Below are 18,884 nucleotides of genomic sequence, written 5' to 3'. Positions count from 1 at the left end.
CCCCACTCGATGACACACTTTCCTACTAATCAGCCTTTATTAAAATCACTTTTGCAGTCAATCAATGGCGTGATGTGTGATTTAATATGGGCAGGGAGTCGCTCCATCTTGCTGGAACCACTAATCATCTCAATCAATATCTCGCCATATATTGTAACCTATTCACGGCCTGATTTTCGTCTTCGAGTCAATATTGACCGGGTATGCAATGTTTGAAAATGGCTACTAATGCCGCGCTCTTTACGGAGGTTAACGTTCTCTGCGCGACTTTCTTCGGTGATGTTGTGCCCAGGTAATCAATATTTTTGCTATTGGCACGCTCAGGCAGCAGAAAGTTCGCTTCAGCAGGAAACTGAGTGGGTGATTGACCATTATGCGCAGCGGATACACGTCTGTCTCCAACGCCGAGGAGGTTATTTGGACATATTCTAAAGGGAACATGACTTTTGTGCAAAACGTCCAAAATTACTGAACTCTATTCGAGTATAATCATACAAAAACAGATGTTCAAGCATTGAGCATTGAAAATATATTGAATTTTCTTCATTCCTGTAGATGTAAATAACAAATTTATGGGTTCTGTTTTTTTTTATCACCCTGTACATGTGTTGGCTGTATATGTATATCACAGCCTCACTCGCATTTTGCGACTTGTATTTTGGTCGTGCTCGAGATGAGTCTGCGCTGAAGTTGATAAATTTTACCAATTCACTAATTACGCGTATTTTTAAATTTACCACAAAACAATAATAACAATCATAGTTGAGGGAAGCCTCAAATAAATACTTAAAATTAATGACGGCTGTCACTGCAATTCTGTAAAGTTACATTACTATTGCCAAAATGCAATGACTGGCGTTAGTTTCAAATCAGTTAGTTTCCAAATTGTTGATCGGGGTCGGATCTGTATTTGCAAATTATGGTAGGCGCCTAAGGCAAAACATCACTTAAAATTTAAATGAATAATCGGTATACATGTCTATATAAGCGCTCAAGATTCTCTTTAAACAATCCAAACTTTGAATGTTGTTTTGCTCGTTTTGCGAACATAGAAAATTTTGTTACAAGAAGTCAGTCATTCAACAGGCCAAAGTGAAACAGGTACAAAAATAAAGTCTCCGCGCCCACACCCGATTATAACGTGGTGAGGTTCGTTTTATATCTTAGTTCGAAAAAGCGACAAACTTGCAAATAAAGATTATGGCAGTTTGAAATCTAAGGAATCATAACTATTGTTGGACTCGCGGAATGTATAAAACATTTTATTACACAACTTTTTCGCTACACGTTAAAAACAAATACAAATTTGCAGTCTTACTGTCTTTATTCTACAAGTGGAATCCGAAGCCCCAACTCTCTCATATGTGATAACTTTAAATTGGTAACATATAAAAAAATAAAAAAGAGTAAATTATATACCCAGTTTGATGCGTAAAACTTTTTTCATGTATTTTACAATCAAACTATCGTACGAATTGACGTATAAACGAGATAGCGATCAGAGGCCGCCGACTTATCGATCTAGCGGCGTGTATCCCTCGCTCGGACTCAATAGCGACACCGCGTGTCCCATTATTAATTAATTAATAACTCGCTAATGATACGACAATTCATCCAAATTCAATAGGCTTCTGGTCCGAGATATGATTAATGCACATGCAAAAGAGCAGATTCAACCTCGCTTTGGTGAGATATTTCGTAACATACGAAAGTGTCTAAACGACAGACAGACAAACACCTATCAACATACTTACCGATCAAGATCGAAAAGTGACAAATTAATAAAAGCGTCGTTCAATTTTCCCAATATCGGGCCGGTATTTCTTCCCATATTCGCAATCTCACAATAAGTTCAAAAAAAAATTAGTTGATCTGATCTCCCCACCAGCTACCAGTTGCTTCTCAGTCGCTGCAATTATGAAATCATGAATAGCGGTACAGTGATCTCCAATTTTAATGAATTCGTTGGCTCGCCTCTCAAGCTATCAAGTTGCGATGTACGGCAGGAGGAGTTCAAATGTTGGTGGCAGGCTAGATTAGAGAAGACGCAACTATAAATGATCTGAATAGTAGAATAGTTACGGAGCATAACATGCCGCGAGCGGGGCGATAAGAAACGTTGCAAAACGTTTTCTATAAATAAGACAAAACGGAAGTGGGCAACTATTGGATCGCCACTCACATTTATGGCTACGCGCAGGCAAGTTGCAATTGTTACTCATGGAAGAAATTAACACGTGTATGCGTGCTACAAGCATGTGCACAAACGATATTTTATTGCACCTACTATACTGTTTGTAATTTGTGCTGACGCCATCCGAAATACCGAGGCAGTGATTACGTCTATAAAATATTACTCAATCAGGTGACATACTGCCAGTAGTTTTCTTGTCTCGTTTCGGTAGATTGGAGTGGGATGGAAATTAGATTTTTGTTTTAGCACAGATTAAGTCGTAATAATACGCGACAAAGTGAACAGGCTGGTGACAAATTAACAAAAGACATAATTTTGAAAAGTGGTAGGTTGGCTGACGATAGTCGGGATTCTGCTTATAACATGACCGAAATCTTTTCGTCGTGCAATATATTAAATTAGATCACGAATGAGCTAGTTAGTACAAGTTGTGGACTCAGATTGAGCGATAGACTGATCTGGGTTTGGATATGGATACCACGCTGAACTGAAAATATCTCTGTGGGATACCATCACCAAGACCTCAAGATATTCTCTATCCTCCATTGTGAAATGTTGGTGATTCGGATTTGTTGCGAATGTTGGAGAATGAGTGATGCCTACAAAATTGAGCTGCGGTAAATTTTAAAAAATCAAGATATTGTGATTAACGCCCATAACCTCTAGTTTGTACTCAATTATAATTGATATTTTGTTATAATAATTCAGATTTAAATTAGGTATGATAATGTCGGGGAAACACATCCTTGATCAGGGTGTTGTGTTTTTAAGAGACAATTTACAACTTCGTGCGGAGCCAAGAAAAGGAATAAAGTCAGTCGTTTTGAATCGTATTTATGTAACAGGATTTGGTGGTGCGGTAAGATTACTAATATTTTTATCAATCATTGCTTTCGATTTTTTAAACATATATTGCGTTTTTTGACATCGGAACGTAATTCCGTTGTCGTCTGTTTACTATTTCAAACTAGATCAAAATTGCCATAGTCTTTACTTTCAATAATTGCATCGAATTTTGTACAAATCAATACGTTGTATTTATCATGGAACAAAGGTAATATTTATTTCGCGAGTTTTATATGCTTTGCGATTCTGAAGACCACTAAACGCAATTTAGCGCATCAATCATGCGAATTCCTAAATCTTAAATTGTGTATAATTCTAATAAATGATGTAATAATATCTTTGGAAACTGAGAGCAGCGGAACTATAAGCCTTCTTTTAGCAATGTTGATAATGTTATTTGTGACTTAAAATAAGCTTGATTTATTTTCGGTCCATGCGTAATCTTATTGATAAATCGTAGAGGATTTGGTTTATTGCTTTGAAGTGACCGTTAAAAGTGAGTACGCAACTGGTCATCTTGCCACGAGAAATACGGGAGTGCCTGTCATTGTACGGCACAATTTTGACGCAAAAAAGCTCAACAAAAATCAGACAAATCGTCAGTTACACTTCAAATGATACTCCCTATTTTTGGTTGTTCCGGCCTCGCGAACTGTACGATAAGCTGGGCGAATTCAAAATAATTTTGCCTAAATTTATTATTCGTACACGTATAAAAGTTTGCAACTTTTAGTCGAATTCGGTTTAGGATCTAACCTATGTGGACAAATCTATTTCTTTGTATATATTGAAACGATAATTGCTACGTAAATATGGCAACCACAAAACTTTCTAACAATATGCAGAGATTATTCAGTGCCAGATGTTATTTTATCATGTGAGCAGATAAAAACGTCATTTGAGACTTGATTATGCACGAGGTTCAATTTAACCACTTGTCCAACAACGGAAAAAGTTTAACATTCGGGGGATTGTGCCGTTGTGTGAAATCATCGCAAAAATATTTTTACGGTTGGTGTGCATGACTGACACTAGCTGATGTAGTTGACGTTGTCCGACGTATCAGCCATTTGCGGTGCATATTTATAAGTTACAATTGAGTTTTTTCAGGTAAAAGAAGAGGAACTGATCAGAACCTTCAAAGCCCACGGAAGAGTTTTATATGCAAATATAGTTGGTGGATCAGCGCCAAAGTAAGACATGTTTTATGAATTTATTGCGTACCGTGGTAATTGAATGAATAATTCTTCAACAATGCTTTCCATGGAAACCCAAAACTTGATTCTAGTGATTCATCATGATATAGATAAAACTAGATTTTTTATCTTTTAATCTTATGACTCCTTGTATGAATTCTAATGGAATTTCCAACCCGGGAAATGAATACAATATTTGCGATTTGTTGAAGGTTTCGAGATAATTTTAAAACGAAACTGGCTCTTAGATAAATTTGTCGTTTATATTTTTTATGTTTGATCCATAATTTATTGTTTCTTCAGACGATACGGATTCGTAACATTTGATCAAGAAAGGGACGTCACACGTTTGTTGCAACAAGTACAATGGGTGAATTTGAGTAATTTATCGTTTTCTCAGAATAATTTGACTAGATTTTTATCGCAACTTGATGTAAATGGTGGAGCCAGAAATTTCGACCGGAGTTTTGGATTTCTTTTCAAACGCACCATTATTCTATTGCACAAAAATATTTATTGTCCAAGCCTATTATCTCAGATAAATAACTTTTTGGATTCAAAACTACACTTCAATGCACAGTATTTATGATGGTTATTCTCAAACAACTGCTGATACTATTTTTATATATGGAATTTCACATGCAGTGATATAATTATACACTTGTATAACCATGCGACGCAAACACATTTAATAAACGCATCAGTTTTAATTTATAAAATTCGATCCTGTATTGCAATGTTCTACTCAATAAGTGCCATAGTTTCAGATGTCGCCAGCTATTGAATATACCCCTTCTTTACTATTCATTTGAATTTACATCACCATCACTATATCTTCGGTCTAGTAAAAATATCTCGAATTGAACTTCATATTTTTTTTCCAATAGGGAGGTCTCAAGATATATATAAATGATGATGAACTCAAAGTGCACATTGCCTGGTATGGCCCAAAACATGGAAGCAAAGGACGGCAAAGTCACAGCAAATTTAACAAAAGTGCGTTCTTTGTTTGTATTTTCGTAATACTTAGAATGCAATATAATTAGTTAGTTTTTCTCTTGATTGGGGCACACACACAATTAAATTTCCTCAAACAGAAAAGGACCCGTTTCTGATCTTCAAATTTGCGTAATAGTTGGGAAAGGAATACTATCTCAATTTTGTTTGAAGATGGTTCCGCATAACTGATTGTTGTGTAGAATGATTCCTGGGTAATATCTAATATACAATGATTGAACAAAATAAAAATTAGGCGATTCATCAACTTTATCTGGAGTTGACACGAAAATAAAAACAACGTGTGAATTAAAAATTGCACAGAAATTTAAATCAACTCTATTTCAGGTGCGAATCCGCAAGTTTACTACGGCGGTGATTTCTTCGTTCCACCGACACCTCCGACCTTACCACCTTACGATTCTTACATGAACCATTATCTTGTATGTAAACATTTTTTTTACCTATTAGAACTAAAATAATATATTAGTTTAATGGTAATATTACTATCTCGATATCCTGGAAACCATTGATTGTTCTTGTCTTCCGTTGGGCAAATAAAGTACAGAAAATAGTATAAAGCATGTTCTTTAAACCAAAAATGGGCAAAAATTGTTCTTTCTTAAATTGGGTGAATAGCTTTATTCCTCCGTTGTCTCATTCTAAAAAGTTGAATGTTTCGACTTGATATACATATATAAATACTGATATATAATTGTACTCTGTGGCTTTGCAATTTCAGCCACACCCTTTCGATATCAGCAAAATACAATATATTGCCCCACCAGCAGTGATGCATAATGGAACAGTATATTTTCATGACCCAATGACAACATCCGGCATGTTTCAACATCCGCAACAAGTGCCTTGGCAGCAATGCAATTACTGTCCTAACGGTATGTTGAAATGATAAGTCAAGCAATTGAGATTTACCGAAATTGCATTTCAGTCAGTGCAGTCAGCAGTATTTTGACTTTTTTTGAAAATATCCCCAATAATAGATAAGACCGGTGACCGTACATTTGAAACCACGTACATTTGAACCCATGCGTATATCCACATGTTCAATCTATATGCGGGTGCTAAAACCCATGGGTTAGGGTTAGAATGGGTTTAACTATCCGTGAAACAAAAAAAATCCATAGGTTCAATAGCATACAGGTGCAATTGTCATTGGTTTAAATGTACGTGGGTTCAAATGTAATGGAACCGATAAGACCATCTCACAGTTGCAAAAAATACAATAATATTCTACAGCACTATGGAAATCTAAAATTGGGATGACATGTTAAATAATATAAACCTAATAACGTACTGTGACCTTGAACTCACATGACAAGTTCTGTATGTAACATATTAAAACCTGTACATAACTCGACTGACAGACAGTATGACTTCTTCCATTTTCATTTCAGACGAACCATACTATTGGTGGCATGAATAGTGCACACACGGGAGATCGTGTTACTCGATTATTATACGTTTGCATTACTTTTTTTGGATCATGTCAACCAATCAAATCATGTCCTTTGCTGATTTTTTTTTTATATGAACTTGTGGATGTGGACGCACTACTAGTAAGCTTGTTCCTAACTGTCTCGACATGTTGTTTCCCGTCAATTGTTTTAATATTTATGTGGCAACGTTCGTAGGCGTCGTTGACGAAACTTCATATATATACTATTTGTGTCTCACATTTTACTTTTTGACTGAATTTCTTTCATTGAGTTCCTGTTTTATTTGTTTGGAAATAAAATATTCATAATTTAAAAATAAAAAATCTCAATGCCCTGGGGATTTTGTTTATAATCACGACACCATCATATTCTTCCATGAGATTCAAGTAACAAGACGTGGTTCGGTTAGTATACTGTCGAAAATAACTTTGAATAATCATTAGTATGTTTTCAAATTTACATAAGTGTCGCAAGACGTATTGATGATATATATTACATTAACATGAAAAATACGCATAGCTTGCATGAGCAAATAACTTAGATACATATTTGTCATGACAAGTTTGATGAATCAGAAAAAAATGGATTTGTAGCCTATACAAGCGCCTTTCTCGACTTCTTCGTAGATGTACTTTTTGTATTCCAGTTGAAATTTCGATTGATTTACAATAATCCTAAAATTTTGCCTAAAATCACTTTTAAACTTTGTTAAATCGACTTTAAACAGCCACAAACATTCCACAATCACTCAATTTGTAGCGGTTGGGTGTAGAGATAGCTAGTTGATCCTATTCGCTCTTTGAATGGCTTCCTCCGTAAAGGTCATATCGATTTTTATGGCTGCCACACCCGTTGCGCACTGTCTATTTAGTGCAATGTTCGTGTAAAGACGTTCTTCTATTAACGTGTTCGAAAATGGTGATACATGTTTCTACATTATACTATTTTATGTTTTCTTGAGTATGAAGTGTTCGGGTTTCAATGAACTCCAGTTTACAGTTTACGAAGATTGAAATATGTTGTTTGCGTCATCTAGCAACATTGCCCATACCACATATAAAACACAGCAGAATTTGTTAGTATATATTTACGGTTAAATATGCCAAAATGACATGATAAACGGCTAAACATAAACATCATTGCATTAGGTTTCGGTAGGCTAGAATATACCCAAATTGTTGAGAATACCTTTTAATTTAATACAAAGTATGTGACGCTGCTAAATAAAAACCTCGCGGTTTCTGGCGACTCCTATTACACAATTTAAGTTAGGTTCCTTTTGTTATTTGTGATGTTTTTTCTCATGATTTCATCTGTTCCCAGGAATGCGCAAAATAAAAAGTAAAGCATTCAAAGATAAAACTTTCAACTATAACTGCAGAAAATCTGATAGAAATCGGTCGAATAATTTGAAGCAGAACGATTTCTTAGACAAATTTCTTGTTTTAACAATAACAGCAACAGTGGTGACAACACCGCCACTTGGTGTACAAAATGCAGAAGTGTTCGACCCTGCTGCATAAACATGGGTGTGTTGGAGGCACGAACCCTTTGTTTACTCACGTGACAAATGTTTGCAAATGCATCACTGCTGTGATTTGTATCTTCGCCCTTCCTACATTCGCTGGATATTTCAAAATGATTACAACGAAAATATTCATTTGCAGCATTTTTGTTTAAACTTAGTGGTGGAGTTATTTGTCTCGGATAAGTGATAGTCGACGGAGGTGCGCCATGAAAGCTTACGTGATCGTGAGAGATGACACTGAAGTTCAATTTGTATGGCATGACGATGAATTTCTGAACAGGTTGAAGTATTTATGTCAGAATCAAGAGGACGTGGCTCAGCTGTCAGTAAGTATTTTATGAGTTTTTTCATAAGTGTTCAACATAAATATTATTCAAGGGACAGTATAATACTTTATGGTTTCAAGAGTGGCGCATGGTCTGATGGTGCTAAGCGTTAACAATATGCTTGCCACCGCACCTCTGATTGCTGGATTACCCTTCGTGGGTTTGCAGGTTTGATTCCCATGTGGGGATAGTTATGTGCGAGAGGATTGCTCGACTCCTCGTCACCGTAAGCTGGTCTGTTACGGATTCCTTCACCATCAAATCCTTGCTTTCGGAAAACAAATAACTGGCTAACTAATCCCATATCGACATAGACTTGTAACCGGATGAAAGGGCATGGTTCGATCATATCATTAAAACACCTTATCGGTTTTCCTCTCCCCTAGGATAAATATGTAAATCCCAACACATTGTAATTACCATGTCAATGTTTAATTTGCATGAACTTTTACAAAAATTGTGTTTTATTTTCAGAAGGCTCCCAATGAAAATCTGCATTGCATTAAGCAGTTACTGAATCCAATTTTTCTCGCTTATTTTTTGCTCCAAACAAAATTTAATGATACATGTTCAGTAATATCATGCAAAAAGGTCGGTTGTGAGATACTATTTCAGCAGCGTGGTGATCTTCTGTATTTGGGTGAGTCAAATTTTATTTCAATTTTATGCGAAAAATAAACAATTTTTGTATTTATTTATTTCATAGCATTTTATTTATGTGCAATCACTAAAATTCACATTATTCACTTAAAATCATGTACCAATGGCTACAAATTTTCACTAACATAATTATTCATATATAATATAATATTTTCAAATTTTTAGGTTTTTATAAAATGTGTGAAGTTGGTCAATATAAAATGAAGAAAGAACTTAGTGTATTACATGAAATGACAAAATTTTTATTTGGACCTTGTAGACAATATATCAATCCTGAAAATCCAATTGACAGAAGCAGGTTGTTTTTTCTTTGCATATCTTCTGCATACCACTTTTGTCTATGGTAATTTTTGATGTGATTGATTTGATGTTTTGAATCAGTAATTGGAATTGTATTTAAAATGGGAATCTCACGCTTTTTGTAATATGCTTGGTAAAATTGTTAGTAAAATTGACAATGAGGGCCCTGAATATATTATATTTCTCATATCAGTGTTGATGAGTATGCGGCATGACACTTCATCAAGATTGTATTCAATAGGCTTGCCTTTATATCTAAGTTGAGATTTTAGAATTGTATGTTGCCAAATATTTTTAAATTTTTTTTTTTTCTATAGAACTTGGGCCAAACTGACGGAAGCTTTGCATTCATTTTGTCGATTGCATCAAAGCGAACCAAGTTTTTTAGTTGGTTGTATAGATACTCTACATGTTAATGAAGATGTCAAATCTGAATGTTTAAACATTGTGGATAAACGTTTAGGAATACTTGAACAAAATCTTAAGAATGAGAGAGTTACATTTGGTGTTTTGTTTGTTGGCAACAAACTTCTTACATATCACCCAAGGTAAGGACATCCAACAGCCAAGTATATTCAGAACGAAAAATTTGCATTCGTTTATAAGTATGATTAGTAATGGTAAAAGTTGCACAGACCTACTGGTAGTTGTTGGAGAAATCTGTAATCTGCCATTGGTTTTATGACCCACCTTGTGATGGCCTGGAGACCATTTTAGAGTGGGTCATTCCTCACAGGACAGGACCTGCAAACCCAGGCCGTTTTTTGTCATAACTAAAAAATGATTTAAATCTTTCAAGTAGGCCTATTTTAAATATTTGAATCAAAGTACCCATTTTATTATAATAATTAAGGAAGAATTTTATTTATTTCTCTATTTGTCTTTGTTTTTTTGAATTACTATGCAAAAGAACATAATTTGTTATATGGCGCTAACAACCTTTTTTGTATGAGTAAATAATGTTGTTCCTATAAATAATAAAGCAATTTTGCAGTCAATTAATTTCTTAATTAATTTGAATCAGTCAAAAGATTGCTCTTTTTTTCACTCAATTTGGTATATAAATTATACTACTGATTATATTTTAACAAATGATTTAATATATTTTTCTTCAGTACAAAATATAAACATAAACTATCCACTGGGGATTTGTTGAGAATACTCATTGTTATCAATTCAAATTATAGAGAAATTGAAGAACTTGCATCTGCAGTAAGTAGTAGTCATCAGAAATGAAATTGAGTCAATTACCATGATATAAACTTCATTCTCCATTGTATGTTTAATGATCTCAAATTGAACTATGCAGTCTTCTAAATCTAATTTAGAGAAGCAATTTTGGTATATATTCATAATGTATAGTGTATACTTGTTTTTTTAAAATAGCGTATTCAATTGTTTTTAGGATATTTATTTCAAATGTGCATTTGTGTAGTCGGACTGTCTGAGAATGCTGTAGCTTAAAATGAAAGTTTCAAGTGATTCATTTTACCAAATCGGTATTGAATGCAGAACATTTGAAGTACTTTTTGATACATATAGTAATTATTGTTGCACATCACGATTAAGATATATAATTTAAAATGTCTGGCATTGTTCAGATTCCCGTTTGTTCCATGTAAGATTAATACTTTAGTTATTTTAGTATTAGTTATTAATCTGATTGCTTTAGAACAAATGTGACTCAAGTGGAGTCGTTACTCGAGTTCTCTAAACTTTGGTCAGATTGGGAATGGGCTAACTACGGCCCGCCAGAGAATTTTTTGTGCCCCTCTGCTACAGAGGCAAGTTGTGAGAATTTGATACAACATTTAGATTTATTTTTGAACCTCATTCAAAATCCCTTTTTTATTCTTCTCCTGTTCAACAATGTCAGCCACCTTTAAATTTGACACTTTCATAATAGTAATTATTATGATATTATGATACTTTGTAAAAATCAGGTACTTTTCTCAATATGCCCTTTTGCAAGGTTTTCTGAAAGCAGCATTTGAAAAACATTTCTCACCACTGAATTAAAAGTATATTTTATTATCTTCTGTTCAATCATATTGTTCAGTATGAAGCTTCATCTGCCAATGACGCTTTTGATCTCCCTTATTCTGACGCTACACTAGAGCCTGATGATCCATCCGGAGATGATGGTGAAAAAACTGATTGTGGAACATTAACTGCTATAGAAAAATCTCCTTCTATATCAAGTTCAAGCCTTGATGTCCCAATACCAACTATTGAAATTACTTCAACTGACGAAGTTTTCCAAGAGCCGAATGATGAGAGTGATACTATTGATCAATTGCACCAAAATGAAACAAAATTGAAGCATTCTCAGTCAGACTCAGTATTGAGATCTCGTTCAAATACCGCATATGAAAATTTCATTCCGATTTTGAAAAATGTAGCAGATGGAAGTGAGGATTCTGCTGAGGTATTTAATCAGTTAAAATCTACTCACCTTTAATCAGTATAATCCTAAATATTATCTACATTCGGCAATCTTATCTACAGGCAATCTACATTCAAATTTTTGTTATTACATTCACAAATTTGATAATCTATCTTACTGTGGTATGTTCTTTCATGGTTTGTTCTTTCATGGTTCAATTCTGTCTATTTTAAGCTATATCTTTCTCTAAATTCTTCCTTCCATAAATCCCATACAGAACTGTCAATATGGAAGGAATTGACTTTCATGACAGTGTTCAATTCACTACATCTAGTTTATACCAAAAAACCATGATGTGTTGGTTATGGTATTTTTTTGTTCTGGTGATGACTCTTTTTGTCTGTTAAAACAATAACTCTGTCTATCTTATATTCCTATACTATTCAGACTTCTTCACATCGTAGAACTCTGCATTCAACTGGATCAAAAAGTTTTCCTGATTCAATTCCAATAGTTGCTGGAAGAGATATTCTTGATAAAGTTGATCCTGTATGTCGATTTTGTCTATTTTTATTAAGATCTCACAAGCTTTTTCAAAAGATACAATTATTCTGAGAAATTTCATAATTATTCAAAAGTTATTGTATTATATTAAATTTGAGAACAGGGTTGGTTGTAAAACGATCTCAACGATCTTGTAACTATATCATATCATCAATTAAATGTCTTTTGAATGGAAAATTTGGAATTGCAAAATTTTATAAAAAAGTATGAATATTCCAAAAATTATGAAATGATTCTGAAATTGTTGATTCAATATGTGTAATTTCAATGAATAGAGAATTTCTATAAAAGATATTTTGATTACACTACAAATACAAATACCGGTATATTTTTCTGTTGCCATGTTTACTAAATTTGTTTGAATTTGTGGTAGAATAATTTGAAACAGGCCTGATATCATTTCATACCTTTCATATGCATCTGTAAAAATTTGTAACATTTTTTCTATTCAGAGAGACATTCAAACATATCCAGTTTTTCTACATACAGCATCTTGTCGTCTCACACCCTTCCTGATGCATAATGTGAAGATTGCTGATCAAGTTACATTTATAGTGCTTTCAGAGGTAAAGTAGCGATTTTGATTTGGGCAAAAGGTAAATTCAAAAATTCCATTTCCTTATTTTAAAATGTCATGTTATAATCAATGATTTGGTATTTAAACAGTCTTATCATGCTGTGGGTAATAATTATGTGCATGGGGATTGCTGAACTAGTTACGGTACTGTCTCAGGGAATTCATGTAACTGCTGGCCAGGTGTGGCTACCTCCATCATGAAGTTCATGTATCTAGAATAGTAGCTAGCTAGCTATTCTCATGCGCTACATGAACAGACTTTCTGTTCACCTTATGAATAAGCCATCTTATCAGCTTCCTTCTCCATTGGGATAAATTGCAATTCACTCGAAATAAATAATGCTTTTTTGTCTGTCAGATTACTAAAATTATAAATTTTCTGACAGCTGTCATATACCTAAACCAGGGGTCGGCAAACTACGGCCCGCAGGCTGGATCCGGCCCGTGGAGTATTATAATCCGGTCCGCGAAACTTCACTGAATTACAGTAACAAAACAGCTGTTTTGACGATTATATTCTTTACGTAAAAGAATTTATTGTGAGACATGTGTATACTAAATTATATTATAACCTAACAAGTATATATTGCACAAGTACTCGTTTCATGAGCCTATAATTTAATTATAATTAGACAAATGACAAAAAAACGCAGAAAAGTTGATGTTTAAGTGCAAAGGGTTCAATGTCGCCGAAAATATTCAAATGGAATTTTTTGAGATTTATTGAGGAAATAAATCTATATTCTATCCGAGAGATGTATCACTGCTTGATTTCTATTATAAAAAGTATCATCCGTTCGGTTTTCAACTTTCTAAAAATATGTCCGGCAATGGCTTGCAACCCTTAATTTTGGGCCTCGAGCGACAAAAGTTTGCCGTTCCCTGAATAAACTCGTCCCAAATTCCAAAATATGTTTTATTGAAACCTTCATTTTTCATTTTATGTTATAAATATGATTACAGAGTTATTATGTGTGGGTATGATTTAAAAATATTTCGAATTGCTCCATTGCAATGTGCATCATGTAGAGTATTTCACATAGTATATAAGATAGAATTGTTTTACTGCCATGAGTGTCAAACATTCAAACATGACAAATTAATTTAAGTTTGTGGTGAAGGTGCTTTTATGGGTGGCTTTCCTTGCTTTTAGTAGCCAGTTTGAAGCCTTGCTATTTTACCAGATTGAAGTTGATAATCTCATTTCTTTCAATTGTTTAATAATTTTTCAGATTATTTTTATACTCCATTAGATGATAGATATCAAGATTTACACATTACTAACATTGGTTCCTATTTGTAATTGACAGATGAAAGGTGGTGATATTGCGAGCATTATATGTAAATCACTTAATTTTCTGAGAAAAATTAAATTTAATTATGACTCTGCTGCCACTGCTGGACAAATTCAAAAAGCAACAGTAAACGTTAATGGGGATCAAAAAGTTTTGGATGAACTCCTGAAATTTAATAAAGATTTAAAAATGAAACTCAGGTTTGTTTGATTCATTGTTTGAATTACATTAAAATTAGACCGATCAAACTTGTTTTTAGTTATTGCTGGACCTCAATTCCACTTTAAGTTGTGGTCTCAATAAATAGCTTTGAGCAGACTTCATGAAAAATGTTGATTATGGTGAGAGAGAGAGAGAATTTATTGCTTTTGTCCAACCAGAATACAAAATAACTAGTATAGCCTATGCTTGGCGGTGTGACACATCATGCTAAGCATTAGGATTACACTCACCACCACACCTCTAATAATCCCGCGTGGGTTCGCAGGTCCGAATTTTGTGGGAGAAATTGTGTGCAAGAGGATTGCTGGACTCTTCGCCGCCATAGGGTGCCCCTTTCCTCTCTCTGTTAACAATACCATTCGTTAAGATCATCAAAGTTACCACCAATGATATTTTATCAATATTTTATTGGAAGTAAGATAATGTGAATTACATTTTGAATGCATTAAATGTATTTATTCATACTAATGTACATATGTGTCTTTTGCAGGCCTAAGCACTCAGATCAACATGTAAACAAAATATTTAAATTTTGGGAAGCGGTTTTGAAGCAATTATTTGAGTTGAAACAACTCAGTTCTGATGATGTTGCAAGGTATTTGCTAAAACTTATCTTGGGTATTAGCATATAGCACTGTTTTGTCTATTCATCTAATTTAATTTCTTCTCTCTTGTAGTAACTATAAACTCCTATCCTGATTCATGTCAAATTTTTTTTGAAATATTTTTTTCTCCCAGATTAGAACAAGATGTTGATGGTCTGACTTCGAATTTGAGACGATTATTTTATCGTCTGTTCTTGTTGAAACCAAATAAATCAAAAAGAGGTTGGAGAGAAGAACTTGCTACATTGAAGATTAAAATGCAAGAAAATCTCAAAGGTAATATGTCAAATGACTGATTACATAATAATACATAAAAGATATGGAATAGTATTAGAAAATTTAAATATGGTAAATTTTGGAATTTGAGGGGTGGGTTGAGTGACACCCTCGAAGCTCGTTTCTCTTGCTGGTTTATTTACCATTAAGGCTACATTATGCTCGTTGAAGACTCACCAGCACCATGAATGTTGATTGTTTGGAGTAAACATGTATTATGATGGGTGCTTACAAGTATTGTTTTGGTTTCCTATATTATTGAGCTGTTTCATCAATTATCAAAGTTCCTATTCTCACAATAATTTATTATTTGTTGAATTCATGCTTATAAATTATCACTTATGGTGCCACAAAATTCAAAAATACTTCCATTCAGATTACTATGATTTCCTTATTGTGAAATCAAGTAAAAATGTAGGAATAAGTTGGGTTGCTGATAATTATCCTGGATTACTTCACTTCATTGTCATTAAAAGATCTATAACCAAATCTGACGCCAATGGAATGGTGAGTCAAGTTATTACATCACAGTTTATTTTTTTAGAATTACATTAATTACGATTTGTCATATCAGGAGTTAAATATATGAATAGCTTTCTGACAAATGTATGTATTTCGTAGATGGATATGAATGAAGTATTTACTTCATCACATATATCACTCAATTCAAATTCTAACGTGGATGATGTTCCGGAAGATATTAATATGGATGTAGTCACATTGCTGCAAAGACAGGTATGATATACAACCTATGTTTTAAATGGATGTGTGGAAAGTTTCGTTATCCATGAATATGTTGAATAGTTGATTATAAATGCATTTGAGCATTATGCACCTTGCATGATTTTTGTGTAATAACATGCTTAGTTTAGGCTATGCTCTTGGATTTGGTTTTCAATTTTATCCATTTATTTCTGTATTTTCTAGTCGTGGCCTGGGTTTGGGCCACCCTACAGTAGACTATCAGTACCAGATTTGATACATGCTTTTGCATGTTTGCATGTTTTTTAGATTTGGAAAGGCGTGTTGCTTGCCTATTCTATGGTAAATGGTAAAGATGGAGTGAAAGAATATACAGCTGTTGTTGGGGATTTTTTTTTCTCATCATATTTTTGGGTGAGATTGATGGAAAATCAAACCTCAAGCCAAACTGTTTCAAATACACTAGCAAATGTTAAAGCGACTTGGGTTGGAAAAGCCTTCATTAGTGGGGTTGAAAGTCCTTTTCGCAGGTATTAGAATATAGAAAATCACCTTTGCTACTCTAGTGCAATACTGACTATATACTGCTGCCTTTACCATGTGCTTCAGAGCAACAGGGTATGCTTGGTGGTATTTTCAGTACTATTATCAGGAGGTATCATCGAAGCCATTCAAAATTCTGACGCAAATCTGACATTTCAAATATAATAATAATAAAGGTCAGGATCAGATTTTACTTATTAATGACAGCGGAAAGGTGAGCCGATAAGATGGCTTAATCATATGGCGAATCCCGGCCCCTCGTTTTAGATGCATGTACTTGATGATGGAGGAAGCCGCAGCTGACGAATGGTTACGTGAACCACCCTATGGTGGCGAGGAGTCCGGCAATCCTCTCACACATAAGTATTCCATATGGGATTTCAACCTTTGAACCCATTCAGGGTAATCAGAGGTGTGGTGGCAAACGTATTTCTAGCGCTTATCATGATGTGCCACACTGCCAAAGATTTTGAACACTTCACTTTGGTCATAAGCAGTTTTTATTCTATTTTGTATGAAAATTTCAACTTTTATTCAACTCCATCTATGGGGTTGATACCTGACCATGATAATAAAAAGAGATTTCCAAGTCCTGACACAACAACTCCTTTCCTATTCATATTGTGGTCCATCAGATGATCTAAAAGTGGATGTACATCTATCTGGCGTATCAGGTTATTCTGACCTATAAGAGTGAACTTTTTTATGTCAAATTTTAAATTAAGTCATTCTCTGAAGTTTACAAGAAATAACCTGGGGACATTGCAGGGATCCTAGCAATTAATGTCCGCATTTTGAATTATGCTCCCAACTTATTATCCTTATCACTATCCTTCAGTATTACAAAGTGAGTGACAAACAATAATTAAGTCGCCCTTCTTTCCATTTTTCAGAATTCGTCCCAATACTGCTGGTCCATCAATATTTTATGAATTTCATCTTGTACATTTTTCAACTGTTCCAGAAGAAACTGTGAAGGAACATAAAGTGAAGTTATGGAAAGAAATTCGTAAACAATTAGTGTGAATTTATTTGCTTTACAAAACAGGTTGTCAATTTTGTTTCAGTAATTTAAAGTATTTTAAGCTATATATTTTGACATCCGATTATTTTGTTCATTTGGTACTTAAAGCTAGACTATTCTAAAGACTCAAAATGTGTCTCATAAACCAAATCTAGGACATTTGTAGTTGTTAAAACACTTAATTTTAACAAACATGTATTCATGTCGGTTATCTTTATTCGGGTAGATAGATATCTATACTTGAACAAAATAATCTTAACTGTTTGATGTTTCTATGGTAAGTTTTTCTAGATTATTTTTCTCAAATCAGTGCAGTACAGTGCAATAAATTAGTATCATATCTAACTAATGCAATGCCTGTCATTTGGGTGAAAAGTCTTGGATCTGAATATGATTGATCATTTTGAAGGCTTCACACTGGATAAATCGGTGTGCCGGTGATCATTTCTAATATTTATATATCGTTGTTCCATTTTTCAAATTCTGTTCCATTTCTATATTTCTTCATTTATTTAAATGTAAAATATCGATAAAAACTATGCAGGTTTATATTAACTATGCATTACAAGTTTGATAATGTATTGATGATATGCAATCAAAGGACTTTCGATCAGATGTATATAACCAGATAAGAGCGTGTGTAATGGAAATTTTGATATCTTATGCATCGAGCTTCATTTATGTTTACCAGTGTTACTGAATTAAATTCTGACGGCATTTCCATTGTTTTGTCTCCGTTTTATCCTGTAACTCTCGGAAACCATAGCATGGCTATAAAAACTCTGCTTAAACTCTGTTTAAAGATAACATGAAAATTTTCTACGACAATTTTAAAGTAATGGATAAAAGGCAAATCCCACCCACAATTAACCGTGTTTCGATTTTAGTGACGGTATAGGGCAACAAAGATTCGACCCTATCTGCGTGTCCACACTCCCGTGTTATTGAACACACGTTAACAGAGTGTAACTCCGATCTTGACTCCTTTAGAGGTCAAAAAGCACACAATGTATTGAATGCCAATTGTTATATTGTAAAGTTGCACAATCGAATTGATCCAAATAACGAATTACACTTGAAACCTTAAAGCAAGTAAATGTGATGAAACCAAATTTCTAACTAACAAAGAACGGCAAAGACAAGCTACACTGAGTGAGAGAAATATATCATAAAGGAAATGAATTGGG

General features: G+C 34.0%; 2 protein-coding genes across 2 annotated transcripts; both read left to right on the top strand.

Annotated features, from left to right (window-relative positions):
* The first annotated feature begins 2,658 nt into the window (after positions 1-2,658).
* On the top strand, positions 2,659-7,567 carry LOC120326796 (protein boule-like). Its single transcript, XM_039393150.2, has 8 exons — positions 2,659-2,811; positions 2,903-3,053; positions 4,151-4,233; positions 4,540-4,606; positions 5,124-5,232; positions 5,581-5,675; positions 5,975-6,128; positions 6,648-7,567. The coding sequence occupies exons 1-8, from the start codon at positions 2,747-2,749 to the stop codon at positions 6,674-6,676; spliced, it is 753 nt and encodes a 250-aa protein (XP_039249084.2). The 5' UTR covers positions 2,659-2,746; the 3' UTR covers positions 6,677-7,567.
* Positions 7,568-7,982: 415 nt separating this feature from the next.
* On the top strand, positions 7,983-18,420 carry LOC120326771 (BLOC-3 complex member HPS1-like). The gene is made up of 15 exons (XM_039393114.2): positions 7,983-8,543; positions 9,018-9,183; positions 9,369-9,501; positions 9,821-10,051; positions 10,619-10,715; positions 11,563-11,931; positions 12,337-12,438; positions 12,906-13,019; positions 14,341-14,525; positions 15,038-15,142; positions 15,286-15,428; positions 15,805-15,935; positions 16,050-16,163; positions 16,440-16,660; positions 17,567-18,420. Exons 1-15 carry the CDS (start codon positions 8,424-8,426, stop codon positions 17,697-17,699), a joined length of 2,364 nt encoding a protein of 787 aa, XP_039249048.2. The 5' UTR covers positions 7,983-8,423; the 3' UTR covers positions 17,700-18,420.
* Positions 18,421-18,884: the final 464 nt, after the last annotated feature.

Source organism: Styela clava, chromosome 4 (genome assembly GCF_964204865.1).
Source record: "Styela clava chromosome 4, kaStyClav1.hap1.2, whole genome shotgun sequence".
Lineage (NCBI taxonomy): Eukaryota > Metazoa > Chordata > Ascidiacea > Stolidobranchia > Styelidae > Styela > Styela clava.
The sequence above is the reverse complement of the archived record's forward strand: the minus strand, read 5'-3'. Positions and strand labels throughout refer to the sequence as shown.

What these genes read in the sequence shown, in the direction of transcription:
- LOC120326771 (XM_039393114.2), top strand. Translation starts at nt 8,424, where the DNA reads ATGAAAGCTTACGTGATCGTGAGAGATGACACTGAAGTTCAATTTGTA. An exon ending in AGGACGTGGCTCAGCTGTCA is followed by an intron (nt 8,544 to 9,017) that starts GTAAGTATTTTA and finishes TTTTATTTTCAG; the next exon opens with AAGGCTCCCAATGAAAATCT. An exon ending in TGGTGATCTTCTGTATTTGG is followed by an intron (nt 9,184 to 9,368) that starts GTGAGTCAAATT and finishes TCAAATTTTTAG; the next exon opens with GTTTTTATAAAATGTGTGAA.
- LOC120326796 (XM_039393150.2), top strand. Translation starts at nt 2,747, where the DNA reads ATGTTGGTGATTCGGATTTGTTGCGAATGTTGGAGAATGAGTGATGCC. An exon ending in GTTGGTGGATCAGCGCCAAA is followed by an intron (nt 4,234 to 4,539) that starts GTAAGACATGTT and finishes TTGTTTCTTCAG; the next exon opens with ACGATACGGATTCGTAACAT. An exon ending in TCACAGCAAATTTAACAAAA is followed by an intron (nt 5,233 to 5,580) that starts GTGCGTTCTTTG and finishes ACTCTATTTCAG; the next exon opens with GTGCGAATCCGCAAGTTTAC.